Source organism: Corvus cornix, chromosome 6 (genome assembly GCF_000738735.6).
Source record: "Corvus cornix cornix isolate S_Up_H32 chromosome 6, ASM73873v5, whole genome shotgun sequence".
Classification (NCBI taxonomy): domain Eukaryota; kingdom Metazoa; phylum Chordata; class Aves; order Passeriformes; family Corvidae; genus Corvus; species Corvus cornix.
In genome coordinates this window covers 15,587,079-15,604,762 of record NC_046336.1, presented here as the reverse complement: position 1 = coordinate 15,604,762, position 17,684 = coordinate 15,587,079, and the positions used below count along the sequence as shown (strand labels likewise).

Genomic DNA, 17,684 nt, shown 5'->3' with positions numbered 1-17,684 from the left:
CAAACTAAAATCATGACAGTTTTTGGTGTATATTTCATATTAGAGCTGGAATCCACCACTATCCTAGCTTCAATGGGCATACACAGAGAATCTGAGGATGCCTTATATTGAAAAGAGAGGGATCTCTAATCTACTGATCTGAAGCCTAAACCATGTAGAATTTTAATGAAGAAAGAGTATGAGTTGCTAGTCTTATGTTTGCAAACACCTCAAATGCAGTTCCCATATCATACCAAGAGTTGCAGGACTGTTGTACAGGGTCTGGTGGATAATCTGGATTTGCAGCTGTAAGAAGCAGCAGCCCAACAGGTACAACTGATGTGAACATTGCTGGGCCACTCAGAATCAAAGTACATGCCCAGTCTGTCCTGTGAGGAAGTCATACAGCGACCTGGGAGCTGTCACCCTCTTTCCTGAGGGGTCTCCTTCAGTAACCCTTTCTCCTTCAGCTCCTCAGGTACACAACATGTGTGCTGTGTCTCCAGGTGCTTGAAAAACCTGGCGTGCAATTCATGGGGTCAGAGAAACTGGACACATCTCAAACAGCAGTCCAGAAATTGAAAAACCCCACTGCCTTTTCTCCTGATGGCTTGTTGCTCTGATCTATCTAACACCACATTAGATACAATTTTAAACTAATTCTTTATTTAAAGTACATTTTAAAATGTATTGAGAAAAAAATGGTTTTTAAAAAAACAATTTAAAATACTTTTTCTGAAGCATTTACATGTAAAACAAAATTGTCCTGTAGGATAGCTCATGATGTATGTTACATCGTGGTTCCAAATTGATGCTTAAAAAGTGAAGAAAAAACTTGGTAATTCAAGGTAGATTTCCTGAGGGGCCTGAGGAAGGTGCAATGCCCACAGTAGCATGACCTGCTGCAGCCTCTTTCTAGGGCAGGCTGCAAGGAGCAGCCGTGCTGACATGGAGCTCCTCCGTCAGTCCCATGTGGCTGCATCTGACCCTGCTTTGAGGCTATAATTAGAAATAGACCACAGCTGAAGCATATTCACTTCTGATAGATCATGTTTGCATTTAATCCTGCTGCAGACTTCCACTAGTGAAATGTAAAATTACCTTTTTAAGCAGCCATGTGCAGCATAAGAGATGAAAGAATATTTAGCCATCTTCTATGGACATTATTTTTTTTTTAAGTAAGACCTTTTTACCTTGCCACTGTCAGTTTTTACATTCTCTCTAAGGTGCCTCATTTGTTTTCTGTAGATGAGATCACTGCCAGCTTTCGTAGGTTTGGACCTCTTGTGGTGGACTGGCCTCACAAAGCTGAAAGCAAGTCATATTTTCCGCCTAAAGGTAATGAGTTTAAAATACATTTAAGAAGGCTGGTCTGGTAAAAGAAAATTACATCCCCAGTGTGGAAATCCATTACAAAGCAAAGTTTTGACTCTTCATGGTGAATTTTCTATCTTTCATCAAGCATATTTTCAGCCGTTGTCATGATGGGAAAAAAATGCACAATCTGGTAACTGAACGGTGCTCCTCTGTGTGTACTTCTTCTGCACACCTTGAACCCTTGCATTATGCTTTAATTTGTACCAGGAGTAGGTAGAATTCAAGTTGCTGAAATTTCCTAGTTGATTCTGTTGCACTTTGGACATTGCAAAACCCATGGGAATAAGAGCTGGAAGTCACTTGGATTGGACCGTTGGATTGGGTCCCCAGTGTTTCGCAGGGAAGCACCTCCAGTGTGTGCTGTGACCTGAGGGGCCGTGATCCTGCTCGGAAGCACGAACTCTGTGTCAGGGCTCCCTGGGCGAGCTCTGCTCAGAGGGCACCACAGACAGCCCAGGGGTGGGCTAGAGTGTGTGCAGGTGGGGCAACCTCCTATCTGTCAGCATAACATTATGCAGACCTGTTCTGGTTGAGAAAGAACCGTTTACGGGAAACCTGTTTGGGAGCATTACTTGGCTAAATCAAACTGCTCTTACTGTACCCTGGTCTCTGTGATTTTGTACAATACATTCTACTCTCTTTCACATGTGCCTCTTGCATGTAGCTCCTGAGTTCACTCATGATCTGAAACAGTAGCAGGAAGTTGTACACAAAATTTCTGGTCTATATGTAAAGATTTTCAGTTCTCATTGACCCTAGGAGCTCTTAATTGCTCATTAAGGCCACTGATTATTTTGGCAGAACGATGGGCTGTTCAGTTAGTGAAACAGCTAATCCTACAATATTTTGATAGATGTATTTTGACTGCAAAAACATACAAATAAAAGCCAACTTAATTTATTTGGAAGCTTAGTTGCTGGAGGCAAGATAACACCATGACAAATACTTGCCCTGTGAACAGTATTTGGGACACTTAAAATCAGAAGAGAAACCCATACATGCTTCCCCTTTCCTGTTCTGTTGTCACCAATTTGCCTTGCTGTCAGCAGTTATGCAACATCTGTTCTTGAATTTAAAAACAAATCAAACAGCCCCAAAACCAGCAACAAAATACCCCAAACCTGAACCCCCCCTGCAATATTCCTAAGGACAGTGGGTAAAATATATGTGTTTCCCTTTTTATGTTATTTTTAAAGATCTTTAGGGTCTTTCTGGTTAGTGAATTCTATTTGTTCCTTCACTCAAAAGTTTGGTTGTTTTTTTTAAAAAAGTTGAAAAGCCAGCTTCTCCTTGTCCTTATTACCTCTTAGTACTCTCTACTTGTTTCCCTTTTTTTATTTTTTTGCTCTTATTAATTCAATAAGTAATTATTTGTAGTAGATCAACATGGGACTTCCAATTTTGATTTTGTGCTGTATCTGACTGTGGACTAGTTATGCCTCGACAAACTTGTAAAATGTTTTTGAGTAAGATCTATTTTAGCAGAAGACAAGGGAATGCTGCCTCACTTCTATTTTTGTCATGATTCTAATATAGGAAACAGCTTTCAAAGCCCCTGCCAGTTGCCCTGAACGTCTGTCTGAAAGTGCTAAACAACAGTCAATCCCAACTGTTCCAGATTTATTTATATCTGACTTCTTAGTTATCAGTCAGGGCTGCAGCATCAGACATCCTGCATGCCTGGCTCTGAGATTCACTTACAGTCATGGTAAGCTCCGTAGGTCAAATGTACTTGATTTACTATGATCCCATATAGGCAGCACCTACATAGAAGACAGAGTATTATTTCCAGGAGTCACAGGGTAAAGATTGAATGTCTCTTGTAATTTTTTCACAGCTTTTTTGTCTTCTTTTGTTTGTTTGTTTTTAAATAAAGAGTACTTTTTCGAAGTTATTATGGAATCATTTTCAGGAGTACCACAATAAAACTTCTCCAGTGCTGGTTTTAATCAGAAGTTCCTTTAGACCTAAAACTTTAGTTGGTGGGCTTTGGTTTTGGTTTTATTTGTTTGTTTTACTTTTTTATTTTAAGCTGTTTTGGTGCATTATTGGACATTTCCTGAAAACAGTGAAACAAAAAGAGATATTTGAAATTATCCTTGGTGCAAAATTCAGTGAGACTCAGCTGTCGAGTACTCATGAATTCAAATGTTTTCTCCCTTCATTTTTCTAGATGTCTTGTTTTCCATGTTGCATTGCTAGTCTGTAAATTCTCTGACATTTTGAATATGAGTCTTTCAAATTGAAAACATGTCCAAAAAAAAAAAAACAAAGGACAAATGAAATTATAGAGGAGAGAATAAGCTGGGTTTTGTATGCTAGCAATCTTGAAAGAAATCAAGAAAAATGAATTGTTGGAATGAAGTGGGGATGATGCAGAGGCTAATCTTTATTCACACATTGATAAAGCCTCACCTTCAAGGCTTCTCCCACCTACTTGAATGTGCCCCACAGGCAGTAAAATTGAGCCTTGCTCTTGATCTGAACATATGTCATCACCTCCAGATGGATTTCAGTGTCCTTTTGATGGATAGCCTTTTCCATTACTGGAGGGTCAGACCATTGGGCAGTGTCTGGTCTTTCAGCAAGGTTCAGGATTTTTTGTCTGTTTGCTTTGATAAGTGTTCACTTAGAGGTTTGGGGCAGACAACATCAGTAGGTGATGCTGTGGGTCAGCACAGTCAGTGAAGTTTTATGCTGGAGCTGCTCCACATCGTGATTTTCTGTCTTCAGTTACATCCAGGTGATGCAACATCCCCTGCAGTCCTGAGTAAATCAATACAGATTTCCAGTATCTACTTGTTGGTATAATTTATTGCATTTTGCAATGTTTGCTGTGTTGGTGCCATACATGAATTCCCTGTAGTCACCCTGCATTAGGGGCACTCTGTTGATATTCTTAGGGCTAGGAAGAGAAGGCTGCAGAAACCATTAGCCATGGCTAATCTGATCAAGCATGAAATCTGAAAGATTAAAATATTGCTTACAGTCTAGTGACCTCCACCACCACCCACCAACCCCCCAAGGGCTTTATCTGGTTCGTTTAGTGAGCAAGTCAGGCCATAGATGCGTAGTCAGTTCCAGCAAGCCTTATTAGCTAATTTATTCGTTGGTGTGGTTGCTTAGCTTAGCTGTAGTGGCATGTAAGCTATCATTGGGACTAGTTGGAGTCCAGAAGTATTCCTGCAGCACTGAGCTTGAACAAAGAAGGTTTTCCTGGATATGGCATCCGGAGCAGGATGGTGCCACCACAGGTCTGCTTAGGCACATTACCTCAGATTTAGTGCTGGGCCTGACAGACATAAATGTTTGTGTGTGAAATAATGCTGAGCTGGGATCTCCAGCATGGTGAGTTACACCAGGCTTAGCTTAGTGTGGTGTCAACAGTGCCATTTTGGACCTTGGGGGATGGCACAGCAACACAGATTTATCTGCAACACGTTCCTCAGGCACATCATTGCTGTCTGTATTATCCAGGTTTTCCTGTTTTCCCAGCTATTCTAGGGGTTTGTTACTCTTACTGAATCTTGCCTGACATCACAGAATACACTGATCATGTGTTTGTGAAAGCAGTCTGGCTTTGTCAGTGTTTGAGTTTTGAGCATTGTAACAGCAAAACCAAAATCATTCTGTAGATCAAGCACACCTTACCTTACCTTGGTTGCCAGTGAGTTCAGTATTTAGGTTGCTGAGAGAAGAGGGACAGTCGTCACTGAAAGTGAATATGGTGCACTTGGGTAGGAGAAACTGCCAACAGCTGACAATGTGTGTAAGAGCTCCTATTTCTAGTTCTAAGCGTCTGTATTGTTGTCTTAACATTTCTTTTTACCCCTCCTATGCATTGTAAAGCTTAGCACCATGTTTTTATGTTTGTGTCATGCATGAGGGGATTTTTAATGCTTTGCCTCTGAATAAGGCTAATTCATTCCCATTGCCTGAGAAGTCTTTGGATTACTTCCTTTGGCATCTGTTTGGATATGTTACTAATGGAACTGGCAAAATTATAAATGCCATGTGTTGGTCTTGGGTAAGCAGATGCCCAGTTCATAATGTGTTTACTTGGCTTTCACCCCAGAGTTTGGGAATTAAATGTGGTTTGTGGTTAAGTATTTTTTGAGTACCTATGAGACATTGAGAAATAAAGAAATATGTATTAAAGGATGCTATGCACATTACCATGTCACAGTCTATTTATCTCTGGCAAAATCCAGATAATTCATGTTTTATTTAAATAGAAATTGATGGGGTTTTCACTTATTTGCTGGTGTGCTGAGTTAAGCAATGCTTATGCTAACTACAGTAAATTTTTTTCTTTCCTTTTTTTTTTTTATTAAACAGATGGTGCCAACTGTTTCAAAAACTTTTTTTTCAGTTTGTTTTTTTTAACAGATTGCTATCTTTAAAACGACTTTTAAAATACTCTTTACTGCTTTTTCCTTGTGATAACTATGATTTTTCTAGTAATCACTAAAAATTGCATAAGGTGTTTTAAAATGCCAAAAATTATGCAAAAGTTTTCCTCTCTTTTTTTTTTTTTTTTTCCATTTAAAAAGATTGATGTTTGGATAGAGATGAGAATTAGAGTTTGAAAATGAAGCATGGCAGAGCTTGGAGATAGGATGGGTTTGGAATGGGAGGAATGCTTTGGCTTTACAGTTGATTTAAATGTGTGATGCAGCAGTCTGATCCTTTTGTGTTTTCCCTGTTCTTCAGTTCGTTATCCTGTTATCTGATAAAATTAAGTACATTTGTCCCTACTGCTCCATATGGGACACTAGGGGTGAGGGAGATCTCATGAAAAACAAAACAGTGTAAGCAAAGTTGCACAAAGTAACATGAAATGATTCTCATGCTCTAATTTAAAACAATTGGTGGGACAGACAGTGTGAGCCTTTCTGATTCTCTCTAAAGTACTGTTTAGATGGAAGCACTGTTGTTGTAGTCTTTTGACTGATCTTGATTTCATGGATGAAGACCATTTCCATGGTTAATTCCATTGCCACTGCAGTGGCAGTTGTCGTTTCTGCCAGAGGAACAAGCATGAACAGTTGCAAGGAGAAAGTATGGAGTCATAATTCCAATTTCATTAGTTATATTCACAAGAAGGTATCTGGTTTGTCCAAATACAGCAGTCTGTTCTAGGAAACTGCCTGCTTTGGCTTAACTGATCAAATACAGTACCACCACAATCCAGTGTGAAATGCTGAGCCAATTTTTGTCTTTTAAAAACTGAAGTCAGAGATCGTAATATGTTAGAATGGAAACTGACATTCCCTATCCAGAATTACATTGTGGGGCAAATAGTGATTCTGGGAGGGTTTTTAGGTGTTGTTTATCTATGTTCCAATACATGTGTGCAGTGTCAGTCGTTTACCCACTGACATCTGAGGCCATGTCTGTGATTTGTAGTCCCTGTGTCTTCCCACAGCAGGGCAGCATAATCCCAAATCAGTGCAATTCACAAAATGTGTGGTGGCAAAATGCAGTACACACTAATGTGCTCTTCTGTAGCTGTGTGACTTTAGGTTGATTTTGCAGAGAATTTTCTTTGAGGTTTTTGATGACTCTTGTTTGAGCCTCTCTTTTTTAACCTCTTAACACTTTTTCCTGTCTTGTCCTAAACATTTGAGGATTCTTGGTGGTGTACTGATAATGATGATTTTTAAATGTCTATCTTAGATACCTGGCACAGCAGTCTCAAAGAGCATTCAAGGAGATTGCTTCATATAAGGGAATTTCTGTCTCTATGTAATTTGCAACTTCTTATTCTAGGGGAAAACAAGAATCTGGTGAGGTAAAACACAAAAGTATTTTTGAGCTATCCAAGCCTAGGCAGAGCAAATCTGATTCTGAAGTAGCGTTGCAGGATTACTCTCCCAGGTTTCGTGTTGCTTTCAACAGATCCTACTTATTTTCAGAATTGCTAGGTTGCTATAGAAGAAACCACAATTTTTAGCAAGCATTTGGCCCTTTTTCAATAATTTGAACATATCTAAGTACCTAAAATCTTTCCATGTTTATCTGTAGAGGCAGCCAGACCACTTCTGTCAAATGGAAGGAGTTAAATATTTGCCTTATTCTCATTAACCTCTTCTAAAGCCCAAGTAGATTTTACTGTGGGTTGTACACCCCATCCCTCCCCAATACTATTTTTGTTAAATGTCACCTTTTGTTTTGTAAATGGAAGTACATTAATTGATCTGTAAGTATTATGGGCTTCAGGATAAAAGCTGTCCTTTGAATTGGCAATATGAGTATTTCAGATGCTGGATATGCTGCGGGTACCTCTGCCCAAGGCAGTACATCCATACATTTAGGCCTCTCTCTGATCTCAAAAGCTTGGAGCAGCTCAGAACTGGTGTCTCCCTCAGCTGTCTCAGTGCTGTGCTTGGCAGATTTTGTCTGCTCAATACCATGCAAATTCTACCTGGTTTTGGGACCTCCGATGTATCTGACTACTGATTATGCCAAGAGAGTGTAACCAGTAGTCAGCTGTATGCCAGGGGAGGCTGGGCAGTTATATTAATAAAGTGAAACACTTAATTTTTTAGAGGATTTGGTAAGTCCAGTATTTTTATTTTTTTTAACACACTATTCTGATCTCCCAGGGAAATGCATACTCATACTCACTAAAAGCAGTTTTGGGTTTTGAGAGGAATTTGTTGTTCAACATAATCCAATTTTGGAAGAAAACCCTTGTATTATTAAGGAGGGTTTTTCAAGCTGCATCTTTTCCTTATAATCAACAAACACAAGAAACTTGAACAAACCAGAACCTGAAAACAATCCACATGTGAGTGAACATTCAAACCAGTTATTAGCAGCACCACAGCAGCAAATGACAAATTGATTACTTGATTAAAAGAAGGGAAGTCAAAGCTTAGTGCTGAAGCTCTGCATTCTGCCTTTAAAAATGTCTTACAGCTCACAGGAGAGTTAGCATCATACAAAAATCAGAAAAAATGTTACTAGCTTGGTCTCTGCAAATGACATGGGGTGTCTTTTCTTTTTGATTGAAGTATTTTACTTTGAAGCTCTTGACAACAGTCCCAAATATTTTGTGTATCACAACATTTAGTAAGTGCTGCTTGCTTTCTTCTTTAAGAATAAATTTTTAGAAAAACATATAATTTAAAGTGAAAACTATTTTTATTGTAAAACACAATATCAAATTTAATTTAAAATAACTGACTTCAGCTAAAAGGTAGCCTGGATTTTTGGACCGGTGCTTTCTTCCTCTGAAAATTTATTTTACCTCATGCTGATAACTGTGCTTGAAATAGAAGCTGAAATCAAGCAGAGCATTTATATTTCTGCAGAATTTTTCCATGTTAATTTTGGTTGGAGTAGGACTGGAAAATAGCTTTTTTGCAAAGGAGAGTAACAGGTTTTGTTCAAACTTGAAAACTGATCTCTCTTGAGCCATCTGTTCAGAGTAAAAGCAGCAGCAGCAGATCTGACCCCCTCCAGATGATGACCATGAGCTGCTCTGCCCAGAGCAGTCACCATTGCATATTGCCCTTGAAAATAAAAATTTAAAAAATTCAATTCTGAATTTAGTTGGGTTTTTATATTTAGGAATGTGAATGCTTTTTTTTTTTCATGATGCTGACTCAGTAAACTTCACAAAGATAACTTCCATCTCATCAAATATTTAGTCTTTGTCATATGAAATTCATGTGACTCCTCTTATAACTACAGTAACCAAATTGTATGTTAGAGCCTTTCTTTTGCATTTTTATACCCTTTAATTCTGATTTATAGCTGCTATAGATCACATTGCAGTCTGAAGTCTGATGTTGAAAATGGCTGTGACCTTTGAAAGAGGAGACAACCCTATAAATTTGCTGTTGCAATGTTTTATACGAGTTTAAAGTAAATGCCAGATAAAGAGAGGCTTTAGTATGCCTGTAGAATATTCTTTTGCTTAAAAAACCACAAAAACCCACAAGTAATTTATTTCAGGCTTTTCTTTTTTAATACAGGTGGGTGGGAGTATTTTTACTACAGGACAAACTGAGATGGCATATGCATACTGTTCTTTTGGGGCTTTTTTACCCATAACTGGTGAAAGTAAAGTAAAGTAATGATGGCTAGAAAATTGTTTTTGCTTCTTGACATGTTTTGGAACTGAAAAGGCTTTGTAAATCTTTGTATGTATTTACTACAGCACTATAGAAATGTTGTCCTTTCTACTGAGGAAACACTGGGGCACCTCTCCCATGTCCCACAAATAATGCATGTCCAGAAAGCAGAGGTTCTGTGGGTACGTTGGGTTTCTTCTTCCACTTAAATTGAAGATGTGGAGAAAAACGCTCCCTAATGTTTATGCCAAAATAGAAGGTTTCTATTTTCCCTGTTATTTGTGATATGGTAAGATCATTATTGGTAAGGACTAAGTGTTAACTTTCAATTCTTTTGGTGATCTCATGATGTGGGCTATTTACTGGTATGACTGAGATTATGAAGACATGCAATTTATTTTACAGAAGCTACTGATACAGAACCTCAGTTTTCATTCAGCTCTTCTCTGTGATCCACTCCATTGCTGACTTTTCTTGTTATGTCTCCTGTCTTCCATTTGACACGTATGCTTCATTTTGTTGCTATTAAGATTCAGGATCCAATTATTTTTCAATGTAATGGAGGACATGGGCACAATCCTTTAATTAAAATCAAACAAACCCTTCCCAGTACCTGTCTGATATGTGGCATATGAGGAATTTCTTACATATCACACCAGCCAGGCTTAGTCTGGTATTCATGAAAAACATGTAAAAATGTAAATGTGTATAAATAGAAGAGTCACTGTAAGATGTTAGACTGTTCCTATTTCTTATACACTTTTGTTTTTTGGAGAAAAGAATCAGCTGACAGGGTCAAACACTGTCATATAAAATTAGACCATCTAAAAGAAATTAATCTTTGCAGCCCTGACTAATACATAATTTTACTCTTCTGCAGTAGCTGAGATTACAGCCTTTTCTATTTTGAGGTTTCTTAAGTATTTAAAGCCTTTGAAGTTTTTTGAAAATGCAGTCATGTCACTGCAATGTTTAAAGGAAAAGTCTGCAGTTTTTTTAACACCTCAGATTTTTATTTTTCAAAAATGAGTTTAATTTTTAATAGTCGTTTCATCTTTGGATTTAGAAATGTGTTTTATTCATGTTCAAAGCATCTTCTAATAAGATTACTAAGGTGACTTTGAGCAATGACCCTTGTCATCACATTAACTGATTCAGAAATTTGGTTCACACTGTTTCTAAATGTTCCTTTCCTGTGGGCTTTAAAAACAACTTTATTTTAAAAGTTCTAGTAAATACAACCATAATTCCGTTCAAAACTATTTTTTAAAATCCAGGAAAAAGAAAAAAAGAAAGTGAAATACATATTTCATGAAAAAGTTAAATCTATTTAAATCTACTTCTTTGAGACAGCCATCTCAACCATCTAAAAATAACCCTAAAGAAATGAGACTAGAACATTAATTTTCTTTGCCATTTTAACTCCATCTTATTTTTTACATAATAATATGAGGTAGATTTATATACTGAAATACTTTTATAAGAAATCTGAGGTTGATGCTAGATTTTGTTGTAATCCTGAAGCTTATAAAAACATCAGAAAAGACACTGTCTAAATGAATGAAAGAAGATGTGCTTCGAAGGTGGTTAAACTTTTTTCAAGCATAAGTCCTTCCCTTCCACAGATGAAATCAATGCATGGGACTACCCCAAAGGCTCTTCTGACTTGCTGTGCAGAATGTAAAGAGGAAATTCTTCTCTTCATTCTCTTAATTCTGCCAGCCAACCTCAGCATTATAAAGCTGAAAACACATAACCCTTAGATTATGATTCCTGTATCTGATTTTGCAAGTGGGCTGAATTTTGGGAATGACGGATTTCAGATCAATGATGTATGAAATGAATAGATGACATGCAGACTCCCATCATGGAGATTCAAATACTCTCTGACCTTATATATAATTCTTCATTACAGTGTTTCACTTTGTTTGAAAAGAGCCCAGATTCTAAGAACTAGAAATAGGTTAATCCTTCCCTGTTGGCTATATAGCATTTGCATGCCAAAATGCTGGCTTTCTACCAGAAGATTCAGCTCATGGTTGATGTATTTGAACAACAAATTATGTATTGTTGTTCTCAAATGCAAGAACTTAAATTATTAATTACATTGAGTATTCACAAGTTGAGCACATAATGGTACCCTTCTGTTATTATAATAAAATTGAACTAATTCACAATTAATTGAAATTTCTAAGAAAAACTCTTGATTAAATCCAGTCCACTCTGGACTTCATTAAGTGAGAGATCTGTGCTGTTACTCCATTAGTTCCGTTCTGAAATATTCCTGTATCACTAAATAACTAGAGACTGTCCAGACAACCTTTAGTCTCAAAATGTTAGTAATTAATCACTTAAACTGAAACAGAGTATAAAACTTCTAATATAACAAACTTCATTCCTACCTTCTCCCATGAGTTAGAAAGCACAGTCAGTGATTTCCTTTTATTCCACCAAACGATGGAGCTGTAAAAGAAAGGTGTTACCAGATTTAGAAGAATAAAAGAGAGCCTTTTCTATTTAAAACATGCTTTTTTCACAAATGCTGTGAAATGCAGTCAGTCTTTTCCTGGTGAGTCATGACAGGCATGAAGCTGGATAATCTTTAACTCTTGAGAAATATTTTACTTTAGACAAGATAATACTCTTTTCTGATAAACTCTACCAGCTGTGGCTTGCTAAACTGAATGGTGTCCACAGGGCCTGTAAGGTTATTTTCTCTCACATGCCTAATACATATAATGCACATTCTGCCCTAATAAAGGTACATGAATAGTTCTTTTCAATTAATTACATTGAGGAAGGATGGGCAGAATACATGCATAATGCACTACTAGCTAAAACTCCAATATGATTGCCTGTAATTTGTACCAACATGCCAGTTTTTAACATAAAAGTATGAATATCAAGGTATTAGAAAGGCAGATTGGGCACCTTTCCATCTAGCATGTTGTTTTGAAGAGGTCACTGAAGCCTTATTACAAAATGTGCTTTCAGTAATTCAGAAAGGTTCCCATCATTAGACAAGATATGCCAATGTTGGTATTAATTGAAATAGAGTTTTTGGGGTTTTTTTCCAGGCTGTTTAGGCTGGCAAAAATGCTTTTGGCAGACTGTAACTACTTTTTTTAGTTCCAAGTGTATCTTGCATTTCAAGTGGCAACCTTGTTTCAAGCTTGTGGGACACAGTGTATATGCCAGATTTTCCAGTTTATTCTCAGCAAGGTTAACTGAAATTAGACCAACTGGACTAAATTACCCTTTCATATGGAGATTGTGTCACTGTTTAGCTGTCAGAATAGGACATGTACAAAGGAGCTTAGTTCTGACACTGCTTTTCATAAAATAATGAATCTTGGAGCTCAGGGTTGAGGATCTCCTAGGATGGCTTCAGAAACTAAGGAAATTCATTTTCTCCTCATCCTCCCTCTGCTGTACCCTTTGAAAAGTTGTAATGACTTCTCTCACCCCAAAATATGTTGTTGCCTTCTCCTGAGAATTGTTTATTGTCAGCACTGCAGTGATGTGTTGCACCAACAGCAGAGGAGGAGCTGGGTTGCTTCTGCTCAGCCAAGAATCCAAATATCTGTGGATAGAGAATATTCAGCTGTAGTCAGGTTGCTGTTTTTTGAAGCCTCAAATATCTCGCCTGTTTTACTTTGTGGAATTTGAGTCAAGGGCAGTCCCTTGAGCCCTCAAACCTTTAGAGTGTCTGGTCAGGTAAGAAAGGAGCACTGCCGAAGTTTGACTGCAACCTACTACCACAGTGTGCTACCAAAATTCTGCCACAGAGCATTAAAATTTCGAGGTTTATCAAATCTTTTACTTCTTGGGGAAAAAATGGATGATTTTTTAAGTGATACAATATTCATGAAGCACAGATAGGAGAATGTGCTGAAGCACATGATGCTGGGGAGTTTGAAGCAACTTTCAGCATCTGCTAAATTGAACTTAGAGTGAGATAATTCTTTATGCAATGCCAATTTTGGCACAGGTATTTTCCAGTTTAATTTTTTTATACTGGAATCTGAGTTCAAAGTGCATCTTCTGCTATAGAGTTCCAGTGAAATGAAGTGCATCCATGGAAGCACATGTTTTCCTGGATGAACAAGTAGATGCAGCTCTAAACTGTGGCATTGTGATGAAGAGGGTAAGTCTTCAGTAGCGGCAATGCCTAGAATTGCTCATGGGAAAAAGCTGCACCCTTCTGAATTTAAGGTTTTTGCATCTCTATGTGCTTCTAGAAAATAAGCAAAAATACCATTAACTTCAGCAGGTGTCTTTCTTGACCATATCAGCTTCTATGATCCTATTATCTGAAGTTCTGTTCTTTATTTATTTTTCATTTTCATGTAATCTTTGTTAATCTTCAGTACCAGGAGTCCTTGAATGATTGGAATAGATGTGCAGTCACCAGGTTTTGAAGTAGTGCTGGACATCATGTCATGCTAGTGCAGCCTCCTCCTTTTCTGGATTAGCACAAGGCTGCTCTGTAAACAGCCTCCGTGTCTTCAGCGGATCCTTGTGGATCCCGCAGCAGGAGAACGGTTTATTCACGGAGGTCTAGAGAAGTGAGGAGCTTGTACCTCTCTGAACTTCATGGCAGGCACTAGCTCCAGGTCAGAAAACTGAAACCTCACCAACTTGGACTAATAGTGTAATCTAGCAACCAGAGAAAAATAACAAGTATCTGTTTGGTTCATTTTAACTGTTTGGGGAAATTATGATCATACCATTTACTGTACCCCCAAAGGGTGGTCAACTCCCAACTACAACAGATGTAACCTCTCACTATGACCTAGAACCCCCCCCCAAAAAAAGACATACAAGTGGCAAATTACGAAGGGCACACCCAACATGTTCACTTGGAGTGAGAAAACTCTGCTGTAGTGATTGTGGAGCAGGGGAGCAGTGCCTGCTCCGTGGGAGTCCTCTCAACCAGGCAGCTCCAGTGATTCAGCAGCCTGTTGTTACCTGGCTTTGTTGAGTGCAGGGGGTGCTGTATTCGTTTCATTTCTGAGGTAGCAAAAGCATGGGCTGCTTGGGTCAAATCTTCATGCAGATTTAACAACATTAAATAAAACTCAAAGTTTTCTTGGCATCTGCATTCAGCAGAACACTGAGTGCTACACACTTAGTTTTACTGGCTAATTTAAAGTCTTAAAATTCTGAATTACATGAAACAATTTTAGTAGACTTTCTTCTTTCTTTTGAACTGCTTTATTTAAATGTAAGTAACAACAGCAGGTCTTTTATTCACAATAAAATACAAAGCATGTTGTTCTTTTTCACTGGGCTTATTGTTTTATTGAACATTTTTTCATTTTTGTGTGTATGCATAGAAGTCTGTTTTTCTGTTTACCTGTCCACTTTCTTATCCCTCTCTTCTAGAATTTATTAATTGAATATAGTAAGTAGATATTTTGTGCCTCCATTGTAAGATGTTAATCACTGATACCAGCAGATGCCACTGGTAAATAGCTCCAATACAGTTGTTGGATAATAGAAAACCTTATTCACCAGCCTATATTCTTACTGCTCAGAATCATTAATTAATCAAATAGACATCCTCAGATGCAGCAAATACTCTTGTCTCTAGTCTGAAATCCGTACTGTATGAGGGTATGATCTGTTCAGTGAATTTAATTTATGAAAACAAACTACCAATCTTAACAGTTATTTGTAATTTGTTTATCTTGCCCACTTCTTGGGCTTGTTTGTTTAAAAAATGCTCTCTAAATTAATCTGTTACTTTTCTTTCTTGTGCCCTTACCCTTTCCAAGGTTACGCCTTTCTGCTGTTCCAGGAAGAAAGCTCTGTACAAGCTCTGATAGATGCCTGTCTGGAAGAAGATGGAAAACTTTACCTATGTGTGTCAAGTCCCACAATCAAGGATAAGCCAGTAAGTAGCTCATGCCATGACACTTATGCTGGTCGCTAACCCATTTGCTGTTACTCTTTCAGTTAATAAATAAATAAAAAATACTTACAATTAATTACTTGTCATTTCCTGTTTCTGTCCTTGCTGTTACTTTGAATTGACTTTCTGTATCAGCATAACATGGCTTTAACATTTGCTTTTTTCTGATAAATGCCATGTTCAATTAACTTTTATATTTGCTACTCCTGGTATGCATCAGGAGTGTGCATCCTTTTACAGTATTAACTGTAAAACAATGGAGTGGTAACTTTTCATCTATATGATTTGAGAGAAAAGAAAGCCTAATGTGGTGAAATGAAGAAACTTGCCCAGGCACATTAAGATCCAGATAGCATCAAATATCCCCTGTATTTCATTAGGTTTTTTTAAATATTATTTTTTATGTATTCAATAGCTAATCCATTTATAATTTAGGCCTCACCTTATAGAAACTATAGGGTAAAATCAACTACTGCAGACAGCTATAGCAGAATAAAAGACATACAGTAACCAGTTTTTATTCACATCTCTAACATTGTTTATTGCTGGTCTTTTTTGTGCCTATGAAGATATACAGATAAGGTGAAAACTACAGACAAATAAGAGCCTTTTGAAAGTACTATTAAAAATCTTGCACAGATGAATGAACAACCCAGGACTGCAGCACAATGAGCGGGCTTGTGTGATTCCTAGGATCAAAAAAATGGATTGATGAACAGCTTTATCTAAATAATTTGAGCAGTTTTTTCTGTGTAATCTAAAGACTTATCAGCTGTGTTGCTTGCTGCTCAATAGAAATAGGCATTCACATATTATACAAATTCCTTTTGTATCCAAGCACAGAAATGAATTTTATCAGCTCACATCAGTGCTTTTAAATTTGTGGATCACTGTATGTGATTTCAAGAAATCCAGAAGCCCAAACTGCAACTGTAATTGGACATATATGGTAAAATGTTCTGAAAGTCCTTTCACAGCTTTCTCCCTGTGATGGCGATTAGGGGCAGGGAATTAATGAGCGTAGGAGTTTGTGATGAGGAGATTTAACTCAAGCCTGGCCTCTAGAGGTGATAAATGAGTTGTCCCCCTTCTTTTGGACACTTAGATAAGCTATGTTCTCAAATTGTCTTGGTGCTTATACCACCAATTTACTGCTTTTGAAAAATTAAAATTTTGTTTTCAAATATAGAAAGATTTGGCCTTTTTTCTCTTAATTAAGTGGCCAAGTTCCTCTACTAAAAATGATCCTTAATACAGGTGCAAATTCGACCTTGGAACCTAAGTGACAGTGACTTTGTGATGGATGGGTCTCAGCCTTTGGATCCAAGAAAAACAATCTTTGTTGGAGGAGTTCCACGGCCTCTCCGAGCTGGTGAGTAGAAGGAAAATGTAGGACATGTAGCAGATAAAGTAGAAAAGATGAGAAAAGATATATAGTATCTGTAAAAGAACAGAAAATGGACCCTGTGTTTTCCAATGATCACATCTTGCTTTCTAAGACAAGGAGTATCTTCCTGTTTACAAAATACAGTGAACACTTTTTTAGCTTTTAAATAGGTTACTTATTAGGATTGCCAATAAAAAACAGTTTTCCTCAGCTTTGCAAAATATCCTAGAACTTGGCTGATTTTTTGTAATGTAGACCATCTTAATCCTAACCCTGATTTGTTTGCTGAGGTGCAGACAAGTTTCTCTTTCCTTTGACTAGAAGACCAGACCCTTTCCATACCAATTCCAACCTCAGCTCTATGATTTATGTTTCCCTTTTATTGAACCCTTACCTTAATTTTTCCATGGAGCTATGGACATAGCCTCTCAGCTATTGTCCAGAAGTAAAATTTTTCCCAGGCCCGGTCTCTTGGTGGCCTCACATGGAAGACCATTTTCCAGACTCACTCCTAATGTAGCGTCTTTCCCTCCATTTTTTTTCTTCACCCTTAGCTCTTTCTCTTCACTTTTATTTGCAGAGCCATAGACTAGAGTCCTTTGCTTTTGTCCAGAGGGAAGATTTATCCCAGCCCAGGACTCCTGGCAGTCCCCATTTTGTTTTGAAGGTCCCATTTGAGCACTGCTCCCAATTGTAGCTCATTTCTTTCTTCTAATCCTGACAATTTTGGTCAGCCAGTGACAAAGTGCTGAAGCAAGTTAAAACATTTCTCCTGGCCAGATCTTTCAGCAACCCTCACTTCTGTCTATACTCCCTTTTCATCTTCACTCCGAGGCAGCTGCATGGTTTGTCTTTCTCATCCTCTCAACCCTAATCCTAATCCTGGGAAACTGTAGTAGCCAAGGCCTCTCAGTCACCGTCTGGAAGACTTTCTTTGTAG

General features: G+C 37.8%; 1 protein-coding gene across 8 annotated transcripts in view; it reads left to right on the top strand.

The window, feature by feature from the left end:
• Window positions 1-17,684, top strand: part of CPEB3 (cytoplasmic polyadenylation element binding protein 3) — an 80,379-nt gene that overhangs the window by 52,255 nt on the left and 10,440 nt on the right. For all 8 annotated transcript variants that reach the window (XM_039554399.1, XM_039554398.1, XM_039554397.1 and 5 more), the window contains 3 exons: window positions 1,228-1,317; window positions 15,221-15,339; window positions 16,615-16,729. In XM_039554399.1, the coding sequence (XP_039410333.1) occupies window positions 1,228-1,317; window positions 15,221-15,339; window positions 16,615-16,729 (324 nt within the window). The remainder of the gene's footprint in view (window positions 1-1,227; window positions 1,318-15,220; window positions 15,340-16,614; window positions 16,730-17,684) is intronic.